General features: G+C 38.2%; 1 protein-coding gene across 1 annotated transcript; it reads right to left on the reverse strand.

The window, feature by feature from the left end:
* Positions 1-230: 230 nt before the first annotated feature.
* Positions 231-6511, reverse strand: LOC126366285 (TNF receptor-associated factor 6-B-like). The gene is made up of 7 exons (XM_050009364.1): positions 6349-6511; positions 5500-5651; positions 4908-5029; positions 4352-4545; positions 3691-3851; positions 2798-3052; positions 231-1695 (listed from the first exon to the last, which is right to left on the reverse strand). The coding sequence occupies exons 1-7, from the start codon at positions 6388-6390 to the stop codon at positions 1368-1370; spliced, it is 1254 nt and encodes a 417-aa protein (XP_049865321.1). The 5' UTR covers positions 6391-6511; the 3' UTR covers positions 231-1367.
* Between the last annotated feature and the right edge of the window lie 17116 nt (positions 6512-23627).

Genomic DNA, 23627 nt, shown 5'->3' on the forward strand with positions numbered 1-23627 from the left:
AATGTGCAATATTAGCTCTCCGAATGGAATACATCACAAAGTCATCACGAGCTGTGTTAGCAACTTCGGCAAATTCTATTAAAACAAACTATAGTTAAGATTTTATAAGTATGCATACCAATATGATAATTCTCAAATAGTTTGTCTTTTATTTCTTAACCCATACCCAAAAAATAAAACACCTTTTTGTACACGATTTTAAATATATTTTAAACATTTAAATAACAACAAAATAATATTTATGTACAAACTATGAAGGCACCATTTTGCATATCAATGTATCTAAAATACAACATAATAAATGGACGGACACTTACATTATATTATACTATATCTTAAAAATATCAAAAGCTATAAAACGATAAAATGGAATGTACAGTTCCTGTAAAGATCATAAGTACGAGATTATTATAAATACTGAGCTTAATACATAAAGTCTTCTAGAAAATACGTCATATGTCCTTATCTCTCGTTCAATTGCACAATAATACTTTAATACCAGCGATTTAATGTTACCCATCAGTCACAGCTGCAACAGCTGCTATATGGCCCGACTTCGTGTAAAACCTGAGCAATAATTATTTTGTTGAATAACGAATCGTCGAAGAAAAATCTACACGCGGTTGCCATTAATGAGATTAAAATAATTCATAATATAAAAAAACCGTTTTCTTTAAATCAACATTACCCCTTTAAGGCCTTTACGATTTTTATTTTTTTTAAACAAAGAAATATTGATGTATAATGTTATACACCTCATTGGTAACCATCATTATGTTGTCTTGGTTTTTCTCAATGTTTTTCGTTGGTCTAACAAAAAGCTCGATGAGCTGTTTACCTCTGACTACCCCTATTGGAGCACAGTCGCTAGCTTATGTTTTCCTCAATATTATTCAATTTAATTTGGAATCAATTCGTTTACATCGCATTTGAGCGGATCACGATTTATCATAATTACTGTTAGAAAATGCAGATTTACAGAATACATAAAAGAAATGAGGATAAAAACTAGAACCTCAAATGTAGGTGGCAGCACTGTTGAGTATTCCTAAATTTTGACAGTTCTCCATAATGTCCAGCTAAAATTCGTGATAAATTGCTATAAAATGTGCAGCAACGTGGATTGTATCCCGTCTGAAGGATGAGTTGCGAAAAAGAAAAGCAGCTATTTGGAAAAAGACAGTTTTGATTGAAAATAAAACTTATTTTCTCTTCTAAGTTTTCTTCTTATACAAAATTTATTTAGTCAAATAGTATGGGATATTGTCAAAACTTAAGAACACTCAACAGTAGCGACACCTGTTGGGAGAAATAGGCAGTTTTTATCCTCATCGGAAAAGGACGAAACAAATAAGTCACTCCTCATGTCATACGCACTTGATATGGACGCGTACAATGAGGTTGTCGTCTTTGACGAACCCGTTTCTGACCACATCACTAACGACTGCGTATTCCGTATACCCAAATCCTCTTACACATATCTCAGAATTGGGCTTTCTAAAGGCTATTAAGTTCGAGTTGGACATCATAGTGTCTCTCTGTGTCAAGTCGGGGTCGTATTGGTTGATCATAGCGAAGGATATGCGCCCGTTGAAGGGCCATTCCAAGCAGTCATCGTTCTCTGTCTTCATCAGGTGAACGTGGAGTGCGAAACACAACGGGTTCTGTGGTGAGATGTTGAGCCGGACGCAGAATCTGGAAAAAAGAGTAGGTCGGTTACAAAGTATTTTACGAGTCAGATTTAGAATTCGATAATAGGGAACGTCACAGCAAAAATCTTGTGAGGTTTCAGTGGCCCATAGCCTTTTGTAGCCTGCAAAATTTAATAAAATTCAATGTAAATAGTAGTAGTGTAATGTAGTTTGGTTAGGACATTACAGGCTCCGCCCTGTAGTTCCGGGCGCAAGAATAGGGCTACGATACCCCCTGCCTGTCGTAAGAGGCGACTGAAAGGGGACACTGGGGATCGTGAGTGATAAGGGCGGGGGCCCGAACCACTCAACACACGATCTCCGGGATGGACGGCAATGCGATATGGCCTCGCATCGCCGTAAAACTGGGATGGCGTAGGGGTGGGGATCTACCCCGGGACGCGCTTTAGTGAAAGCAAGTGCGAGGGGAGCACCGGTGCGTTCGACAGAGATCCCGGAGCTCCTCGACATGCACCGCAGAGGGCCATCGGAGGGGTTTTAGTCGGTAGGAGTCCGACATAACCTCGTCGCTCCCCCGGGTGGCGAGGTATCCATGAGGATTTCCCCTTCGTTACCAAAAAAAAAAAAAAAAAAAGGACATTACAGGCTGATCACCTGATTGTCCGAAAGTAAGACGATCCCTGCTTCAGAAGGCACGTTAAGCCGTAGGTCCCGCTTACTACTTACTGAGTAAGTACGTAGTCGTTACATGAGTCATGTCAGGGGCCTTTGGCGGCTCAATAGTAACCTTGACAACAGGGTTGATGAGGTTGGTAATCCACCTATTGAAGAGGCAAGTATATTTTAAAGATGATAGTCTTGGGTTGTAAATGTGCTTGCTCGCTGTTTGTTATACAATCATCATCCCCTTAACATTATTCCGATTTTTCACAGTGTCCGCTTACCTAACTTAAAGACTTGACAGGTCCGGTTTTTTTACAGAAAACCCTGCCTTTCTGATCTTCCAACCGCGAAGGGAAAACCAGTGCAATACAGGTTGGTCACATACCTCCGAAAATGCCTTTCTCGGGAATGTGGGTCCTCACGAAAACCCACAAAATACTGCTACTGTTTGTTATATAATAAAATTATTTAAATACACTTACCTGTAACCATTGGGCGAGGTGTAAAACCCGGGACTGTATAACATCTTGTAATGATCTTTCAACATGGCGTCACATCTCGCTTTGAAGTTGTCTATCTTCCATATATAGTTGCCCATGCAGTATCGCAGCAACATTTCATTGTTCTGCTTCATCTTTGCCACGGCGAAGGCAGAGAGTTGTTTGGACATGTTAGCTATGACTATGTCTTGCTCGCGGTTGCGTTGCTCTAACACCACTACTCGTTCGTATAGCGCTCTGGAACATAAATTAGCAAGGTTCACAAAAACTCAAACAAAGTATATTATAAGTACCAGTCCAGTTTATTATTATCTCGCTAGCCGACATCCCGTTTTACACAGACTCCGTTTATCTAACCTGAAAATTTGACAGGTCCGGTTTTTTACATAAGCGAATACCTGTCTGACCGTCCAACCCACGATGGGAAAACCAGCCCAATTCAGGTTAGGTCACAATGGTCACACACCTCTGAAACGCATTTCTCGGGAATGTGGGTTTCCTCACGCTTTTCTTCACCGTTGAGCACGTGGTGATTTAGAAAATCATTGGTTTAGGCCCGTGCTGGGATTCAAACTTGCGAACCCAAAGTGAGAGCCATGCGTTCTCCAACTGGGCTACTGCGGCTCACCATTGTCCAGTTTAACATCGCTAAATTACTTTCGAACTATAAACTTCGATTGTCGCGTCGTAGGGATTACCCAAAGACTAACTATGCGGCCGATTTCATCCTATCAGACTTAGTTACATTCGCATTTATTATTTTAGTATGGATGGTAAAAACCGGAAGGTTATCACGGTCGAAAAGCTATAAATAGTTGACAGCACATCTTTAGTTATGAAAAGCAACGAAATAAGAATGGATGTGACTATCTTACCTAATAAGAGCGCTAGTATTATTAAGCGGCTTGGCAGTACTGGGTGCTCCCTCCTTGTCCGGCGCCTCCCATAGACTCATCGCCTCCTGCTCCTTAGCGTCGATGCTCGCGTTCGATATGTCGCTGTTTATCTTCACCTCTGAATACGCGTTCATTAACAACTGGAATTGATAATAAGAATGCATTTAAAAAGGAGTTTCCGGGTGGCAAGATAGTAGAGAGTGTTGAATGATGTTTTAGATTTGTTAAGCACAATTTACGAGGGAAGTATAGGTCTGCGCCGCGTTGGAATTCGACAAAAAAGAATAGGAGTTATGGATCCTGACAGTCATTTTAAAAACTGCTCGTTTTTTGCCCCAGTGCCTTTTGTTACCTAGCTATGCTACTGCTTATAGACAAAGGAATGTTATTAAACAATATAACGCTTGTGATCCTGAAGGAGTAGGCAGAGTATAGTATATATACTATACACGCATTCCTCACCAGCTATGTTTAAGTTCCATGTAGTAGGGGGCGAGCATATTGACATAACTGGACACTGGTATCCTGGAAACCTCATGATATCAATTATTTGTGATCTAAACGGGAATTCAAACTCTTAAAGTAGAATCCAGTGGTTCAGAGCCCGACTTGGGATTCGAACCATTATAAAACAACTCACACTCATATGACTTTGTATATCATTATGTAGATGCGTGTTCATATCTTCTTGGCTATCGAAGGTTTCCTTACAGCCGACGGCGTGGAACGCGCAGGGCACACGGATCTCCGGCTGAGAAGACGCCTCAGGCTGGTTGTACTCACAAGTAGCTATGTGCGCGTCCAAGTCTAGAGGAGTCACTTTTACTGCGCATCCTGCAGGACCAAAGAATAGTATCGTGAACAAGCTGGTCAAATATGAATATGTGTTTTATTTTCCCCTCCAAAAGAACTAAAAAGTAATGTTGCTAAAATTCATCCATTATAGCACAGATTAACTAATATTTCCAATTGACAAATATGACAACGGAAAATGTATCTCCTTTCTCCAAACAATTTTTAATCTATGTCAGTTTTATATAATCTGAATTTATGCTTGATTATGTAACTATTTTAAACACGGTAAGAACCCGTTATTATGTGTTTTAATTATGATAATAACCGCGTAAACTTAAAACAATGTATGTAACTACTCCCTCACATAATGTGACTTATGCAATCAATTTTGGAAAACCAACCTTTGGATGCGAAAGGACAAGACATTCTTTGTTCCTGGATCTCCCGCTTTGTGTAGTTGTCAGGGAATATGTCAACCTTCATGCTCAAGTTTATGTTGTCTATGGGGCAGTGACCACTGTTCCTGTAAAACAGAAAATTACATAATTTTACTTACATTTTAACTTTAGGTTAATATGACCAAAAATAATTTCATAGGTACCTAATAATATACATAGTTGTAACAAATAATAATGATAGCAAAATAATAGGTAAACCCATTTAAAATACTCAAGTGTTATGTTTCTATACATTGAATGTTTAAATTATAGCGTCTGAACTTATATTGAGGGACTGTGTTGTGGCCAACACAACGGACTATTATGGGCTATGGTTGGTAACAATACAATACAAATATACTTTATTGCATCAAAATAAAAAGAAATAATTACAAAAACACTCTTGACTAGGAACACAACACAACATCTAGGTAACATTGCTCATGATATATACTTTTGAACTCGATTACCTAGTGTGGATCCAAGTTGCAATATGCTTACAGCTGTCCATCCTATATCCTGTAATAGATTATAAGAAGAATAACTAAGAACTTACTGCAACCAAGAAGTAATACAGCCCTTGCAGAACTTGTGTCCACATGTGGTGATGACGGGGTCCCGTAGCCAGTTGAGACAGACAGGACACTCATAGCGGGACTCCGGCTGGTTACTCAGAACTGCCTCGTTCAGACTTGTTATGCCCATTGGCTAAAAACATGATTAGTGAAAACATATTGTGTTCTTGGGTAAAGTAAGTTCTTGTAAGAACTCCTTTTTTTAGAGTTGATCGAGTTTGGTGTCCCATGAAAGGGATGTATACCGCACTGAAGAGCATAAGAAGGAGGTTGCTTGAATATTTAAACTCCCACCTCCTGTTCAGTCACACCAACCACACACATTAATTTTTTTTAAGTTTTTATTACCTTAGTTGCCGATAAGGGGTGCATCAGTTTGAACTCTTTCCCTAAGGAAATTTAATAATTTTTACTGAGTATGACTCTAAAGTCAAAATCACTAGCGGAATGTTCTGTCCTACTAATTTTAATATAGGTCTGCAATACATTTCCATGATGCATAATCAACCACACATTGAACAAAAGAATACAACTCTTTCCAACCAATTTCTAACTGGTTTCCTCTAATTTGTAATTATTAATGTTTAAACCATTAGTCTAATTAAATAATAACCTTTGTAAGAATTATTTTCCTTGTAAGACATTATGTTGAATGAAGTAAGTCGTACTTACTTCACTTCATTTCATATTGGGTGAGACATTATAAAACTGAATAAAGAAAGTTATAATAACAAAGTTATTATGATTCAGTTAAACTTCAAACTTGGTTTTGGGAGGAGGCCAAAAAACTTGTTACACACACAAAGAAAAACAATAAAAAAACCACTTACAGCTATTCCCTCTGATGCGTCTTTTGTCCTACTTCGATCCATATTAAAAATGTACCACTAATTCAAACAAAAATCTATCAATAGGTAATAGAGATTTTGAAATATCTTTTTGGAGGAATGAAATCAGCTGGCCAAAATCAGGGCCCCATTCTCGTCTATGACGTCATAGCAAAGACCTTGTATAGAATAGACGGATAATATTTTAGAGTGACGATCAAACTATCACAGCTCTCTTTCTTCCCTATGGCAACAATCTCTGTGGAAAAAAGAAACAAACATAGACAAACACCGCTGTCTAGAACGTCAGTGTTTACCGTTTTGAGATGTTGTGGTAGTCAGCTGGATACCAAACCTGCCGTTAGTTTTTTGGTGTTTTGGGACATTATTTTAACTTTTTATATAAACAATCTGTGAAATAGTTATTCATTATGAACCATGGCTTGCGTAGCTATTGGTTGTGAGAGTAGAATGGGTGTTATGATGGAGAACGATCAAACAATGTCTCACCATGGGTAAGTTATCGACCACATAATACATGTTTGTGTGCAAGAAATACATTACCTGGTCTGGTTTTTGTAAAGTTTATTGAGCCCTAAACACGATGCAGACGCATATTTTCAGCAAAGCCGTCACATTTGTACAAATAATTGATTTCACATTTTACGTTAATCAGCTTTGACAGATCATGTACCCAAAGTATTATAAGTAGTGTTGTCCTTTGATATCGATAACATAATATTATGTTTGAATGTAACATCTACATGTTGCGTTATTCTATTCACGTTTAATTTATTTTTCGACCTGTTTCCGATTTGGATGAAGATTACATAAAGATATTGTATTTTCCAGATTTCCTAAATATCCTAATTTACGAAACAAGAAATTAAGAAACAATTAGATTCAGACCATGAAACGAGATAATTCTCTCTTCTGAAGGACGCCTTCTCCTTATTTAAGCCTGTGCTAATTACATTTCGATGTATCTTGCTTTCTATCGAGCAGGATACCAAACAAAAATATTACATAGAGATGCAGTACCAACAATATTCACTCACATATCTCACATAAGGTGAGTTTAAGTTTAGTTATAAGTTTATAGATAAATTTGCAGCTATTTCGTTTTTGTATTCTACATTAGCATGGAAAAAATATTTCAATACAATACAAATATTCTCTATTGCACAAAATAATTAGTATGAATAACTATTTTGGTAATTACCTGTGATTATTCCTTCTATAAATAATTAGTATGAATAACTATTTTTGTAATTACCTGTGATTATTCCTTCTATGTGCAATGTGTAAACATGCAATGCTTGTGTATTTGTGTGCTCCACGTTAATATGTGCCATTCTTGCAGGTAAAGTTATAACGACCAGAGCCGACACTATACACTTCTAAAGAAAGTGAACAAGAGGAAATATTTTTTTTTATCACCAAAAGTCGGAATTGTTCAGTGCTTCGTAGTCATTGTATTCTAACTATATTGAATAAAAATCTTATAATGTAGTATTTGCTTTTATTCTTTAATCGCATTGAGATAATCCCCGAAATATACTAGAAGGTCGTCTACTTCTTGTATCGAGAGCCGATTCGATTTCCGGTCAAGTCAATGAAAAACGTGTATTTAATTTTTATAAAAGGGTAGGTATAAAAAGGGGGGGTAAAGTATTTGTTATGTTATGTATGTGATTTATAGCAACCAAAGGGTGGCCGCAATGTCGTATTAAAATGATACTATAGTATATGTGGACTAGATGGACCGTCCTCGACCTCCTCGGCCATAATACCTTGCGAAATGACATAGATTCAAAAATGATAAATTGACCTTTAACAAGTTTGTCCATGATAATTACGTTGAATAAGTGGTTCTGAATCTGTCACCGCAACGTACGGTTCTTCTTAGGTATCTTTCTATCAGGGTACAAATAGGTATCGTTTTAACTAATTTACTTGTGGTTCTACCCACCCAGGTATGGATACTAGGTCGTTATTTCTGTATTTAATTAATCATTCAATTTGTAATGTATATTTTTTTAGATCTTGGACTAACATGAAATATTTAGCCAATAATAATGTCGATAAAGACATGGAACGGCACTAGTGGTTCTGATACAAAAACATATACTATAGGTACGTTTCTATAACAAACCCGCTACACGAGTACAAAAGACGTTACGACGATAGTATATTTATCTCTTTTTAACTTATGACGGCTCACATGAGTGCGAAAGACAAAACCTATGTTTTTCTTTCGTCTTAAATATGCTCCGTCTATTCTATACAAGGTCTTTGCGTCATAGTAATAAACATGCTATCCCTTCTTTTCTACAGAAGGATGCATTAGGTGCAGTGTTGCCAACTTTATTTTCACCAGCCCACCAAATGCGGCCGTGCAAACCACCAGAAACCACTAAAACTGAGCGGTCTCTCGAACCACCAGAATTTCACTAGATAAAATACATACATAAACTCACGCCTACTTCCCACCGGGGTAAGCAGAGACTATAGAACAGTGTTGCCAACTTTATTTTCACCAGCCCACCAAATGCGGCCGTGCAAACCACCAGAAACCACTAAAACTGAGCGGTCTCTCGAACCACCAGAATTTCACTAGATAAAATACATACATAAACTCACGCCTACTTCCCACCGGGGTAAGCAGAGACTATAGAATCACTAGACAACCCAAAGCCGAATCAGTGCAATCAGATCGTGGGATGTTTTTCCCCCTCTTTAGCGCCGCGTCGTAGGTAAAGACGTGCTAGAGACAGGGTAAATTATTCAATTATTATTAATAATGATTCCTTAATAATATACCATATAATTTGCACTTAGCAACTGGATCACCAGTGCTTTCGACTATTTGCAACCAATCCCTTAAAACTGGGTCACGTAACCAACAATCACGAAACTTTTGGGTGTACTGTGGCTTAGGCATCTTGATCTTACTCAATCTGAAACTTATTGTATGTATTATGTACTAATAAATAAACTATATTGGTTCTTTCGCTCAAGTAACTCATAAACCATATTCGGTTGTGTTAGTGGTTAAATTCGTCACTTACCGCTATCTGGAAGGACTCTAATCCACTAAAAAATCCACTAGCCACTAAAACTAATATTTTTTCGCCGAACCACATGTCTAAACCACCAGATCTAGTGGAAAATCCACTAAGTTGGCAACACTGATTAGGTGACTGAGAGAAACAATTTTTTTTTTGTTTTGGTTTTCCCCGAAGGGTAAGGCAAAGGGAACTATGCCCATACAGCCATGTCTGACGTATTTTTTTTCTTGATGATTAATGAAATGATGAAAGGCGATGATGATGAAACCTAAGCCCCCACCCTCGGAGTAGACTCCTACTCCGAACCCCAAACGAATTAACTCAAAAGTCCGCATAAACTTTTGAGTTATGAAGCGGCTTCCCGGCACGAAGCGAAAATAGGCAGATACACTTTGTTTATTGAATACTCCAATATAATAACACTCGCGAATGTCTTCCGACTAACTTAATGCGATCATTAACCACAAAACACCACTTCGTATTAATTATTTAGATTACTCAATGAAGAAAGCAACTGTCCCGTTCCCGTTTCCCGCCGAAAAGCCCTTTGCCTGAGAGAAAAAAATTTATGACGTAATCCACGCGTTTGACACTCTTGACAGTCACGTTTTCTTAGAGTCGTAGTCAATAAAGTAGAAAGAGATGACTCTGTACAAAGTCGCATATATTTATCTCATTCTTCTTTTCAAATATTTCGCTACTACTCTGCATATTAGTACATTTTCCCGCTGTGCAATTTAAACTTTTTAAAGTAATAAAATAAAAACATACATACATATCATATTTTTTTGTATAATAATGTATATTTTTTCGGTTGAATACCTAGTTCAACATTATCTTTCGCTAACTTTACTTAAGTAAGATTTTTATTTACGTAGGTTTTTTTTTACGTAGTGTAGGTAGGTTTTTTGCTACGGGATTTGTCCAACCTTAATATTCGTAAATTACTTCTCGAAAACAGGTACATCATCCATAAGAAAACCTTGTCATATCTATTTTGTAACACTGCCATCGGATAGTTAGACATAGTAATCTTCATCGATCATTTAGGCGTGTGATAATCCGTTACTCACGAAGCGACTGTTCCTAATGACTTCATTGTATGCTAATAGACCCCCGATCTGATATCTAGGGTCTTGTGGACAATGCCTGATTATAATGGAAGGTTTGTCATCGTATTGTACTTCGGAATGCCATGGTTGTAAGGGGTAGGTAACTACAATTTTGAGAATTATCTGATCCCTTTATATGGATCAGAGAAATACCTACGTATTTTGTAGAGAGGTATATTTTAATAATAAGTAACTTTTAAATTCTTTAAACATACGTTACTGTTTGTTCCATTTTCGCTCAAAAAATCTATCTATCTATCTATATCAGCCTAAATTTATATCCAATTTTGGACGTAGGCCTCTTCCATGTTTTTCCATTTCCGACGATCCTGGGCTATCGACATCCAGCCATATCCTGCGTGCCGGACAATGTCGTCCTTCCATCTCATTGGTGGTCTTCCTCTCGGTCTTGTGAATGCTCGTGGGCGCCACTCTAACAATCTCCGGGTCCATCTTTCCTTGCTCATTCGAGCAATGTGTCCCGCCCATCTCCACTTGCGTTCGGCAATTACTTTTACCACATCCCTAACCTTGGTTTTAGATCGAACCCAAGTATTTCTCTTCCGGTCCCGTAAGGAAATGCCGAGCATAGCTCTTTCCATTGCTCTTTGAGCAACACGGAGATTCTCTGCGGATTTCTCAGTTAGGGTCATGGTCTCGGCTCCGTATACGAATACTGGCAGAACACATTGCTCAAAGACTCTTCGTTTTAAGTGCATTGACATCTTGCTACGTAATATACTTGCGTTGGCGCCGAAGGATGCCCACGCCCGAGCGATTCGTTTCTCCACTTCTGCGGTTTGGTTTTCGCTGCCTAGCGTGATCTTATGCCCCAGGTAGATATACTCCGACGTGACCTCAACCGGTAGACAATACTGGTGGGTAAGGATATTGGTCATGATTTTAGTTTTGCTCTCATTGATTTTTAGCCCAACTTTAGCTGATTCCTTTTGCAAGGAATTGAGCATGACCAACATATCTGGTATATTACTTGAGAATATCACCAAATCATCTGCGAAGCGTAAATTGGTAAGGTTTTCTCCATCCACGTTTATGCCCATATTGTCCCAGGCTAGATTTTTGAAGACGTTTTCAAGTGCGGCATTAAACAGTTTTGGGGAGATAGTGTCCCCTTGGCGTACTCCTCTACCCAGCCTGAACTGTTGGGTCTTCTTGTGCAGACTCACACATGCTGTAGCGTTGCTCTGTAGATGTTTCATTAGGGAAATGTATTGTTCATCGATTCTACAATCCGCAAGGGCTTTTTCGACCGCCCAAGGTTCGACAGAGTCGAATGCCTTTTCGTAGTCGATGAATGCAATGATGATCGGGATCTGGTACTCATTACACTTTTCAATCATTGTTTTAAGAGCTTGGAGATGATCACATGTACTGTAGCCACTTCGAAAACCAGCCTGTTCTCTCGGTTGATAGCCATCTAGTTTGTTTTTTAACCTGTTCACTACTATCCGCGTGAAGAGCTTGTAGACGTGCGATAGCAGGCTGATCGGTCTGTAGTTCTCAAGCCGTCGTATATCACCTTTCTTATGTAGTAGGGTAATTATAGCATTATTCCAGGACTGTGGTACTGTTGCTTCCATTAAACACTTTGTGAATAGTGAGGCAAGAGCAGATTTGAAAGTGTCCGTTGTGCTCTTTATCATCTCTGGAATAACTCCGTCCTCACCAGGGGCTTTGCGGTTTTTCATCTGGCTTAGCGCCAGGTGTACCTCGTCTAGTGTGATGTCGGGGATATCCTCAGAACCAACATTTGATATTGATGGTCTTTCCTGGTTTTCTGGTCTAGTTGACGGACTCTGAGCTTTGCTTTTATAGAGGTTTTCATAGAAATTTTGAACTACCTCTAAGAGCTCGTTACGGTTGTTGACAATATCTCCGTTCTCATTAAAGAGTTTGAAGATTTGCTTCCGCCCAATACTCAGTGTTGCTTTCATCACTCCTCTGCTTTTGTTCTTCTCGATAGTATCTTCGATAACACTTTCTTCGTAATTCCTTAAGTCCCGTTTTACAAGTTTCTTTACGCGACGCTGTATCTGGTGGTATTCAGGTGTATCGATTTTACCTTCAGTTCTGTGTTGCCTTCCCTGTTCTATAAGCAATAATGTCTCTGCAGTGAGTTTCTGATTTTTCGCGCAAGGAGTATTCGGAGTAATCCTTCCAGCAGCTAGGGTCATTATTCCGATTAGATGATCGTTGAGTTCATCTATGGTCATGTGTTCAGTAGAGTTTGTTTGCAGCTGTGTGTCGATATAGTCCTTGTAGTGAACGGTGTTTTGCCTTAGTATCTCTATCTTATCTTCGTTTGGTGTTTTCTTCTTAAATATGAGATTTCGCCTTTCCTTTTTGATGTTAAAGGTGCAGAAGGCCCGAACCAATCGATGATCACTGCCCGTTGAAAATTGGTTTAGCACAGTTACATCCCTAATAATTCCCATTTTATCGGTAATGATGTAATCATATTCGTTCTTGTTTACACCATTTGGGTGTCGCCATGTCCACTTCCGTTGTGGTTTCTTAGCATAGAAAGTGTTCATAGCAAACAGGTTGTTGTTCTGCAGAAAATTTAGTAGAGTTTCTCCGCGAGGGTTTCTTATGCCTAGACCATAGTTTCCAATACTCGTTTCCTGATCACATGTCTTTTCCCCTAGTCTAGCATTGAAGTCTCCGATCAACATTGTGTAATGTGTCTTCACTTTATTAAGTACACTGGATATATCCTCATAGAAGGTCTCGACTTCCTCATAATTATCTTTTTTCATGGTAGGTGCATAGGCCTGGATAACCTTCAGTTCGTGTTTAGATGACAAACGTAATCTCAGATATGCAACACGATTCGACACGCTATTCATTTCTATGACCTGGTCTGTAAGTCTTTCATTAACAAGGAACCCTATACCTCCCACGCCAGTTTTATGGCCTTCCTTATAATAAAATAGGTTTCCGGACTTCAGTTTGAGGGTTTCTTCACCTTGTCTTCTAATTTCACAGATTCCTAGGATGTCCCATTTGATTTTTGCCAATTCGTACTCTAAATAGGTCAACATATCGTTATTCGATAGCGATTGGATATTATAAGTCGCAATGTATAATTGTTTGCGGCAGTTAGTCAACTCCCAGTGATTACTTTTCGCACCCCTGCTCCGTTTCAACTGGTTACTGCTCGAACCAGAGAGTGACGGTGCGCTGGGAACTCGGGGTCGCTTGCTTGTTTTGTCGGTCATTTGTACTTTGGAAGGGTTTGTAGCAAATAATCACCACGACTGCAACGACGGGTTGGTGATCGCAGTGCCACAGCCAGTGGTAACAGTTTCCGTTGCCGCCTATGGGTATTCTCCTTCTTCAGCCATTTTCCTCACCGCGAGGTCCGCCTGATGAAGGGCTGGCAGGCTGCTTCCCTCTGCCAGGGCTAAGCACTTATTTAATGGCGGTGCTAGCTCGCCATGTCACAGGGTCGTCATTGGATATAGTGCGAGTTTTCCTGGAGATACCTGTGCCAATAGATACCCCGCCCGCATCCTGATAGCCCTGCCGCCTCGGTCCGGGACTGCTTATTCGGTATTCACCTTATTCGCAGCTATCCTACATACTATAGGAGTATTCCACTATCCGCCACCTGTGGACCCGGTAGTTAGCTGAGACTCGCCACTACGCTCAAAAAATATCGTTGCTGAATTTTTTTTTTATAAATGGGCATTATTTTTAGATAACTGGCCAAAAGAGTTCAAAGAAAGTTCAAAAACACCATAAAATCAGTGAAAATTAAAAATAATTAAGTTTCGTTTTTATTTATATATGGCTTTTCATATATATTTTTTTGAGAAAACTTGACAGAAGCTTTTTAAATAAAGTCTTTTACAAGATAAACTTTAATTTCCCGTAAACAAATCTTTTTCTTGTTTATATTTTGAAATAAATTCTTTTTTTATCTTAAACCAATGAGGGACTATCCAATCGGCGTTTCTCAAAAACACGATAGATGGCGTTGTTGTTTTTTTTTTAGTTTAAACTTCTAATTTCATGAATAACACACATTATGAATCTTTTATCTTTGTTTTCGGGTATAAAATGATGACTTTTTGTTACACTAAGGTACAATTGCAACTTCCACCCATTATTATTCTGATCAAAATTAGGAGAAGCAATATAGGTAGCAACGTCATTCTATAGATATTGTGATCCAAATATCAAGCTACAATTAGTTTTATATATGCCTCTGCTATTACATTATATTTTTGCATAATTATGTGCCCTAGCAATGAGAAAATAGGTAATTATCACGTGTTCAATCTATCGTGTGAATTATGTGTTTGGAAAACGTCGATTGGGAAGTCCCTCATTGGTTTAAAAGTAGGTTTTCTAAAATTCTGTTTTGTTGCTAACTCGTATAAATGTCATAAAAGTATTTTTGTGCTAAAATACTGTGATAATACTACTGCTCTCAGGTGGGGAGGTGCTCGTTGTAATCAAACAATTCAGCAATTCTCTTGAATAATGTTATATTTTCATAAACAATGTTAACTCTCCAACTCGTCACCGCCTTTTAAAAAGGCGGGAAAACGTTTCCGTTCGAAAAAGAAGAAATCAAAATAATAACAAATGAAATAATATGCCAGTTCCAAATTAAAAATAATAAAGTCGTGACACAGATTCACGACTTTATTCCGCCTGTTATTAAGTTATATAATCTAATAATAATTAAATAATAAAATAAACATTACGAACCCTAACAATACTGAGGCTAAAATATGACACGTGTATGACGTCTATCAAACGCCTTTTGAATAACAGCGGTAAGCGGTTATGTCGTGTTATGTTATGTTGTACAATTCAAATGAGGCTTTATTGCCCGAGTTGCATGTAAGTCACGGGGATCAAACTGTAGTCTCTAGACGTATCAATTATCATACATATCTACAAGGAATACAATTCAAAAGTATTGGACTAACTACAATACCTAAGTGTTTCATGGAGGAAATGATGCGATTGACTGTGAGAGGTTTGGCCCAATGAGTTATTATATTATTAATGCACACCGTTGGTTTAAACATTATAGATAGCTGTACGGCTCACCATCTAACTCGCTGGTCTAACAGAAAGCGTGGTACCTCAGTTCATCTTGCGATGGATGTACCTCTGAGTAGCTGATGTTATGTTTATATTAAGCTATTTAACCTTCAATATTTCTTTTTATTACGTCTTCTCTAGTGTGGGTTGAGAGGTGGATTACCAACCTTACCAACCCTGGCGTCACTATTGAGCCGCCAAAGGCCCCTGACATGACTCGTGTAACGACTACTTACTTACATTAGTAAGTAGTAACCGGGACCAACACGGCTTAACGTGCCTTTCGAAACACGGAACATCTTACTTTCGGACAATCAGGTGATCAGCCTGTAATGTTTTAACCAAACTAGGGATCACAAAGTATTTTTTGTGAGCCTAACGATCAACCACTGGATCACGAAGGCCTTTATTACATAATAACATTATAGATTATTTTCTGTAGTTTTAGTAGTAAATGAGTTGATTTGACCAGCAGGTATCTTACTGATAGCTAAAACCAAATAGTTAATGAGTTTCCTTTGTTATAAAACAGTTGCATCATCATCATCAGCCCATTAACGTCCCCACTGCTGGGGCACGGGCCTTCCCTATGGATGGATAGGGAGATCGGGCCTTAAACCATCACGCGGGCCCAGTGCGGATTGATGGTTATTAACGACTGCTAATGCAGCCGGGACCAACGGCTTAACGTGCCTTCCGAAGCACGGAGGAGCTCGAGATGAAAACATTTTTTTTTGTGGTCACCCATTCTATGACCGGCCTTTGCGAAAGTTGCTTAATTTCAACAATCGCAGACCGAGCGCGTTTACCGCTGCGCCACCGAGCTCCTCAAAAAAAAACAGCCGCAACTTCCGACTATTCCACGCAAAGTATCGTCCATTAAGGCCGTTTCTTTCGTCGTCTATACTTTTTCTTATTTCTACGAAGTGTGCCTAGCATTACTAATGACAGGTCTTGTTACAAGCTCGGCCCGTGTCATAGCTCGTTACGTAACGCGATAATCCATCGTTATCCTAAAGCTCGCCACACATAGAGGTGGTAAGTGAGTAGAAAACGCACACGCAGTGCGTTTTATAATGTCGATAGCTAAAAAACCAGATGTGAGTCTCCGGTGCCGCCTGTATGTGCTTTGAGCTTAAGTTGGTGGAGCCATCAGCAAGAATTCTCGCAACCATCCATTTTGAGTTTTTGAAAAGATTCTCCATCCTCTTTGTGCAATGATAGGTTGATTACCTGTCACCATATGGTTTTCCATATCTGCCTTGCGACGGATATTTTTTTTTAAGTTATAGATTTGCCTCAGCCAAGTACTTGGCTGGACGAATAGGAAGTGCTATCACCCGGTACAGAACTTAAAATAACAGATCTGCGGGTGCCAACAGTTTGAACGAATGAGTTCTTTTTTATTTATGCCTATTGGTGTCTGTTTTCCATTATTTACGATCAAAACTTCTTCTGTTTCGTCATTTATCGACTTCCCTATAAGACTACGGCACTCATCAATGGACCAGCCTCTTTATAATTCCATACGAAGCTGCGCGCGCGCTTGGTTGTGCCAAAGAATTGTGACACAGTCACCGACTTGAGTCTTGATTCACGAGCGAAATCCTGACCGGTACGAATGCTGAATAATTCTCTCGTTAAATCACCCGATTATGTGTGCGATTATCGTGATTTTCAATTCGGATGTAATTTTTGACGTGAGTTATTACAGATTTGCATTGATATACTACTACCTAGATACCGCGCTTCAAACAAAACGGCAGCGAAAATTTGGCGCTTGTTTAGCTATACATTCGTACATAGCGGTATATACATACTTAGATTAAATAAATTCGTGTCTAACTAAGAAAGTACGCCATCGTCTTATTGCGTATATTAGCGCGTGGTTCTTCGTAACGCGGTCGGGTTTTACTCCGACTCGGATTGACCGATTTCGGAACTATTCGGAACACGAAAGTAATGGAGTAGACCTAATACTTATTTTTTTTAGGTTTAATAAATTATGAAATGATAATTTAGTTAGTTACGAATGATAGCAATATAAAGTCTCGTTGAAAAATAATGACGTGTTTAAGGAATTTTTTGAACTTTAGCGGTAAGTAACGAAACTAGTCTCAAATGAAAGAACAGGTCAAAAGCAACATTTTTAGTATGGCACCTATATTATCTAACAATATCAGAATGTAGTTCTTTGTATACCAATTTGTGTTGAACGGGATTGACTTCAGTGCCGGAATCAATTACGTAGGACTCAATGTAATCTTGTGGTACTATTTCTTGGTATTTGTCAGTTTAGATGGACAAGTTTAGACAGTTTAAATTACGCTTTAAGTTCTAAACATTATTTGGTCAGTTTGTAATTGACCTTTGCCGCTACGGATGACAGTTGGTTTGGTATGAATTTTGTGACCTCGATTTGTGAAGTAAGTATGAAATGAAGCTGATACGAGTAGCAGTTTTGAACTCACTTATCTTAAGGCTTTCAGGCAGCTTGGACAGTGACATAACTAAGTTGGAAATCTAGTTACCAAATATGGTACATGTACCTATCGTATCCATGTTAGGACTTCACGGCAGTGAAGTAACCAAACTTTACCAATTCAAGGTCTTCTCTGGTGTCAGTTACTATACTACAGCATCAATGAGGGTCTTTCCAGGTTACGTTCCCCTAAAATAATACAGATGGCGTTGTATAGATTTAACGTGATATTGGTGCTAATTCCTGCAAATACCATCTAATTTTATTTTAAGTTATATCTGTCATTTTCTTATCCGCCGAAAAGGAAAGGGACGGGTAATTGACAAGCATAAAATTTATGGAACACACGTTAATTTTAAGCACAAATCTAAACCAACCGTCTAAAAATTTTACATCAGTCAAAAACCCGACACATTCATTTACTCATTCTTCCTAAAATTAAGAGCTGTGAATCATCCGTCCCTTTCCTTTTCGACGGATATGAAAATGACGGATATAACTTAAAATAAAATTAGGCGGTGTTTGCAGGAATCGGGGCCAATTACCTATTTTCTTATTGCTCGGGTACATCATAAATCATACAAAAATATATAAAAATAATTGTTGCTTGATATTCGGATCAGATATGGCATAGAATTATGTTGCTACCTTATTGCTTCTCTTTATTTTGATAAGAATAACAATGGGTGGAAGATGTGTTGTGCCTGGGTGTAATAACGAGGGTCATCATTTATACCCAAAAACGAAGATAAAAGATGCATATGCCTGTTATCCATAAAATTACAAGGTTAAACGAAGGCAAGTCCCACATTGAAATAAAACTTTGTAAAAACTTGGTTGGTTTGGTTGGTGGTTAGGCTGCAATGTTTCTAGTGCCTTTTAGCTCTGCGAACCCCTACGTCTATCTTGAAATAACTAAATCTTTTAAGGGGCAATGTATACGTTTTTACAATAAGATTCCCATTGACATTCAGGTTTTTCTTGCAGCTTCTTTTCCCCGGCTATACAGGTTGTGAGAAGCTGTAGTAGTTTTAGGCGGATGAGACGTTCGTTATGTAAAAATTGTCGATTCAAAGTGTAACTATGTTACCTACTGAATAAAGATATTTTTGAATTTGAATTTGAAATAGTTGAATAAAAGTTCACATACGAATACCTTTGATCATTTTGTTACCTAGGCTAGACGTTGATGGTACAACAAAAGAATAAAAACTATGACGTAATATCAACTAAATGGCGTATTAGATAATGTTTTTTTATATCTAATTGCCTTGCAATTTTTAGAGCATAAAGATGGAACTTACGTAAGGCTATAGGTAAAAACGGTAAGTGCCGTGATAAATCTAGGCTAGCCATGTTTTATATTGTCTATTGTATAGTTATTGCTTTATCTGCTGCGGATTGCTTCAATAAGCACTTGCATATTGCTGTAATTGCAGCTTATTATTTGCTGTAGATAGCTTACAGTTAAGTAAGAACAATAAGATAGTTTCCAACAAGTCAAATCAGTTTTTATTAAGCGTCCAAACACGAAATTACTATGGAATTTGTATGAAAAAGCAACCTGTGACGTCATAGAAAAAAAATATGATAAAATGTCGCACTTATTATATTTTTCATTATTAAAATTCATAAATCTGTCTTTATTTAGTAGGTAATCAGAATTTCATAATTCATCTTTGACCTAGAAAATTACCCAATTAAGTAACACTGTTTAGGTGGCGCGCGTGGGAGATTACTATCTCCTTAAGAACTACTAGTATTTAAATTGTGGTGTCACGGGAGAGAAAAATCTCTTATCAAGCAGTAGTGCCTAGTAATATAACCTTCATCATCATCATCAGCCGTACGACGCCCACTGCTGGGCATAGATGAACAACAATAATATAACATGTATCGCCGAAGGGGTACGCAGAGGTGTATAGTAGATAATAATATAAGTATATACAATTGTGCACAGCACCCCCTCCTCGCCAGCTGTATTTAAATCCCATGAAATAGGAGCGAGGGGAGGAGGCCATTAACCGGGCACAGATTTTGGAAACCACGTAATATCAATCCCTCATTGAATAAGTACCTTCAAATTAGAATTGCAAAAGAATAACAGTTACCACACATTCGCACCTCACCTATGAACTCACACATAACCCTTTTTATCATGTGTATTTTGCAACTAGAGTGAGTTTACTCTAAGTAGAAGGCTTAGCGTGGTTTGCGCAAGGGAATGGTTTGAATTAGTATAATTCCCCGGCATTATGTAACGGTAGTAAGCCGTAAAGTGTCGGTTAGCCCTGCGATGCGCCGCCATAAAATCTGTTCAGTTGTTTGGAATGCAGAAATGAGAGCGATACCTTTGGTTCTCGAAATGGCTCGCATGTGAATATTTTTCTGTTACCTTTGCCGTTTATTGGTATGCAGTCTAAACAGTAATTTTGTGCTTTCTAGACTTAAGTATGTCGTGATCATAATTAGGGGCTTTTCAACGTACATTCCTCAAAAACAATGTAGATGGCTTTGTAAATATTTCAAATCAAATCAAATAATTATTACACCTAGGCACAATTACATCTTCCATCCATTCATCATCATCAGCCGTACGACGCCCACTGCTGGGCATAGGATCTCCACGACGATCGGTCCTGCGCTGCCAGATCGTCGGTCCACCTTGTAGCGGGCCTACCCATTGAGCGTCGTCCGACACGTGGTCGCCATTCTAGAACCTTTCCGCCCCAGCGGCCATCGGTTCTCCTCGCTATGTGTCCTGCCCACCGCCACTTCAGCTTCGCAATCCATTATTATTCTGAAAATAAAGATAAGAAATATAGGTAGCAACGTAATTCTATACATAATGTGATCCAATAATTTTTATAATCCTACTGCCTATTACATTCTATTTTGGATTTATTTATACATACATACATAAACTCACGCCCGTAATCCCTAATGGGGTGGGCAGAGCCACAAGTAATCAAAGACAACTTGCAGCCACTGTTGATACGATGTCGTTAGCTGGATATGATGAACCTTATGGTGATAAGGGATCAGCCTATCGCCCATAACATTAGTCCATCATGTTAGAGGACACAATCCCTCTGTCGATTTTTACGACATGCCCGGGAAGACAAGCAGCTGAACGTTTTCTATGTTTTTTATTTGCTCCCAGAACAGCATAGAAGCTAGATTTATTTACCTGAATAATGAGAAAATATGTAATTATCACATTAAAGCTGTACAACGCCATCTATATTGTTTTTGGGGAATATAACCTGTAAATCCCTCATTATAACAGAAGTCCAGTCATGTTTTGAAAACGGCTTTTTAGAAAATGATGATCAGGGATTTCCACCTAAGACGCTTTTGTTACTATTTTATCAATTTTCCAGTCTACAGTTTATAATGCTTTATATTTTTGTATTAAAATTATGATTAAAATCTTTATTGATGTCTTATTTCTTTAACAAGCAAGTTCACTTGAAACTCACCAATTGACAAAACCAAACCGACTTTCGAGCGAGAACCTTGAGTAGCACAACTCTTCTTTGTATGAGGATCGGCGGTAGTTTTTACTGGAGGGTCGATAGCCCTGGTTTAACGGGACCGGGAGCGGGCTGGTTACATCACCGTGAAAACACCATGGGAGCGGAAGACCTGATCACATCTGGGGTCCCGTGGTAAGGTTAACGAAGCCCTTTGTCGTAAAGTAACGACTTGTTAGCGTACCTACTCGTGAGCTATGAATCATGCTCGGAATTTACTTAAGTACTTACACAATGGAAAGCATACTTTAACTTGTGACGAAGTTCTTTTTTATGATACTTAACTGTAGATTTGCCTCAGATGGTATTTACTCTAACCTCTGAACCGAGGTTCGTACCTAACTGAACACATTCCGGCACAGATTATTATATAGTTGTCTTCGCCTTAATTTATATTCTATATAAGCTGACCAAGTAGTGAATACCATCTGAGGCAAATCTACAGTTAAGTATCATAAAAAAGAACTTCTTTACAAGTTAAAGTATGCTTCCATTGTGTAAGTACTTAAGTAAATTCCGAGGGTGTTTTAACGTAATCTAACTTGTTTACAATGGCATTCACTACAACTAGCGTGCTGATGATTATTTTACGGTAAGATAAGTAGTCATGACAAAAATGCTTCTGTAATTGTTCAGAACCCTTTCCTAAAAGAGCGAACTTTACCATTTTTTTCAATAACGGTGTTCGACCGGTTGAGTGGTATTGGTATTAGACCAATCAGTGTCTATCCAATGGTGCCTGACTCAACAACGGGGAGCTAATCTTTTTGCAAATAAAGTTTTTGTTTCCCAACTGTATTGGACGGCCGGAAACGCGAACAGTTTCTTTATTGTTAGCAGTCATAATCCGTTATGTTCTTTGTATATGTTATTAAAGTAACAATAGTTCAATATGGGCTAATGAACTGGCTTCTTCTTCTTCATTTGTTAACTTGCCATTAGTAAAATGGTCCTTTGTTATAAAATATCAGGAAAAAAACGGTAATTTCAAAAACCACGCCCAGGGGTCTGTTTAATAAAACTTACAATTGTAAATTACAATGACAATTTGATGTATATTGCGGAGTTAGTGATCACAAATATTTTGCCGTTTCATAATAGCTACGTGATGAACACCAAATTGTCGTTGTAATTTACATATTCATATTCATTTATTTCGTAATAGTTATATTACATGTCATATGGAAAATATAATAATACAATAATGGTACTTTTAATAATGGTACAATTGTAGGTTTTATGAAACAGGCCCCTGGTAACAATCTTTCAATTAGAATACCACTTGCTATGATCTTTTAACAGTACTTTCACTTCATTAGCTCTTGACTTAGCCTTTGTAATATTATGAATTAATTTAAAGGATTTTTCGAAACTGCGAACTCAATCACTCCGTGGATTCTTCGACCCTCTTCACTGTCTAATATCTCATTTTATGATCTTAATAATATCATTAAGAAATGTCAAGAGACTATCGGTACAAGTAAGTTTGAATCAAGTAACTATATTTTTTATCTTTAAAATGTGATCGGGGATACCAACCTAATTTACTATTTGTAACATAAAATGACTAGACAGAAAACCAGAGAGATAGATATTGGAGATAAAATTCTTATCTCGAATGATAATAATTGTTCAAGAAATTAAGCTGGTGGTGCGTGCACTAAGGTCCTACTTACAGGATTTATTTATCAACGTACAAAATAATACAATGTCTGATGACAGTGTACTCATACTAACCCATCACATTGGAGAAGACATCTTCCTCTTCTTCTACCGAGTGGGTTGTGAGGTAGATTACTATTGAGCCGCCAAAGGCCCCTGACATGACTCATGTAACGACTACGTGCTTAAGTACATCAGTAAGTAGTAACCGGGACCAACGGCTGAACATGCCCTCCGAAGCACGGATCATCTTACTTTTGGACAATCAGGTGATCAGCCTGCAATGTCCAAACTAGGGATCACAAAGTGATTTTCGTGATATGTCCCCGCCCCG

This window comes from Pectinophora gossypiella, chromosome 4, assembly GCF_024362695.1.
Source record: "Pectinophora gossypiella chromosome 4, ilPecGoss1.1, whole genome shotgun sequence".
Lineage (NCBI taxonomy): Eukaryota > Metazoa > Arthropoda > Insecta > Lepidoptera > Gelechiidae > Pectinophora > Pectinophora gossypiella.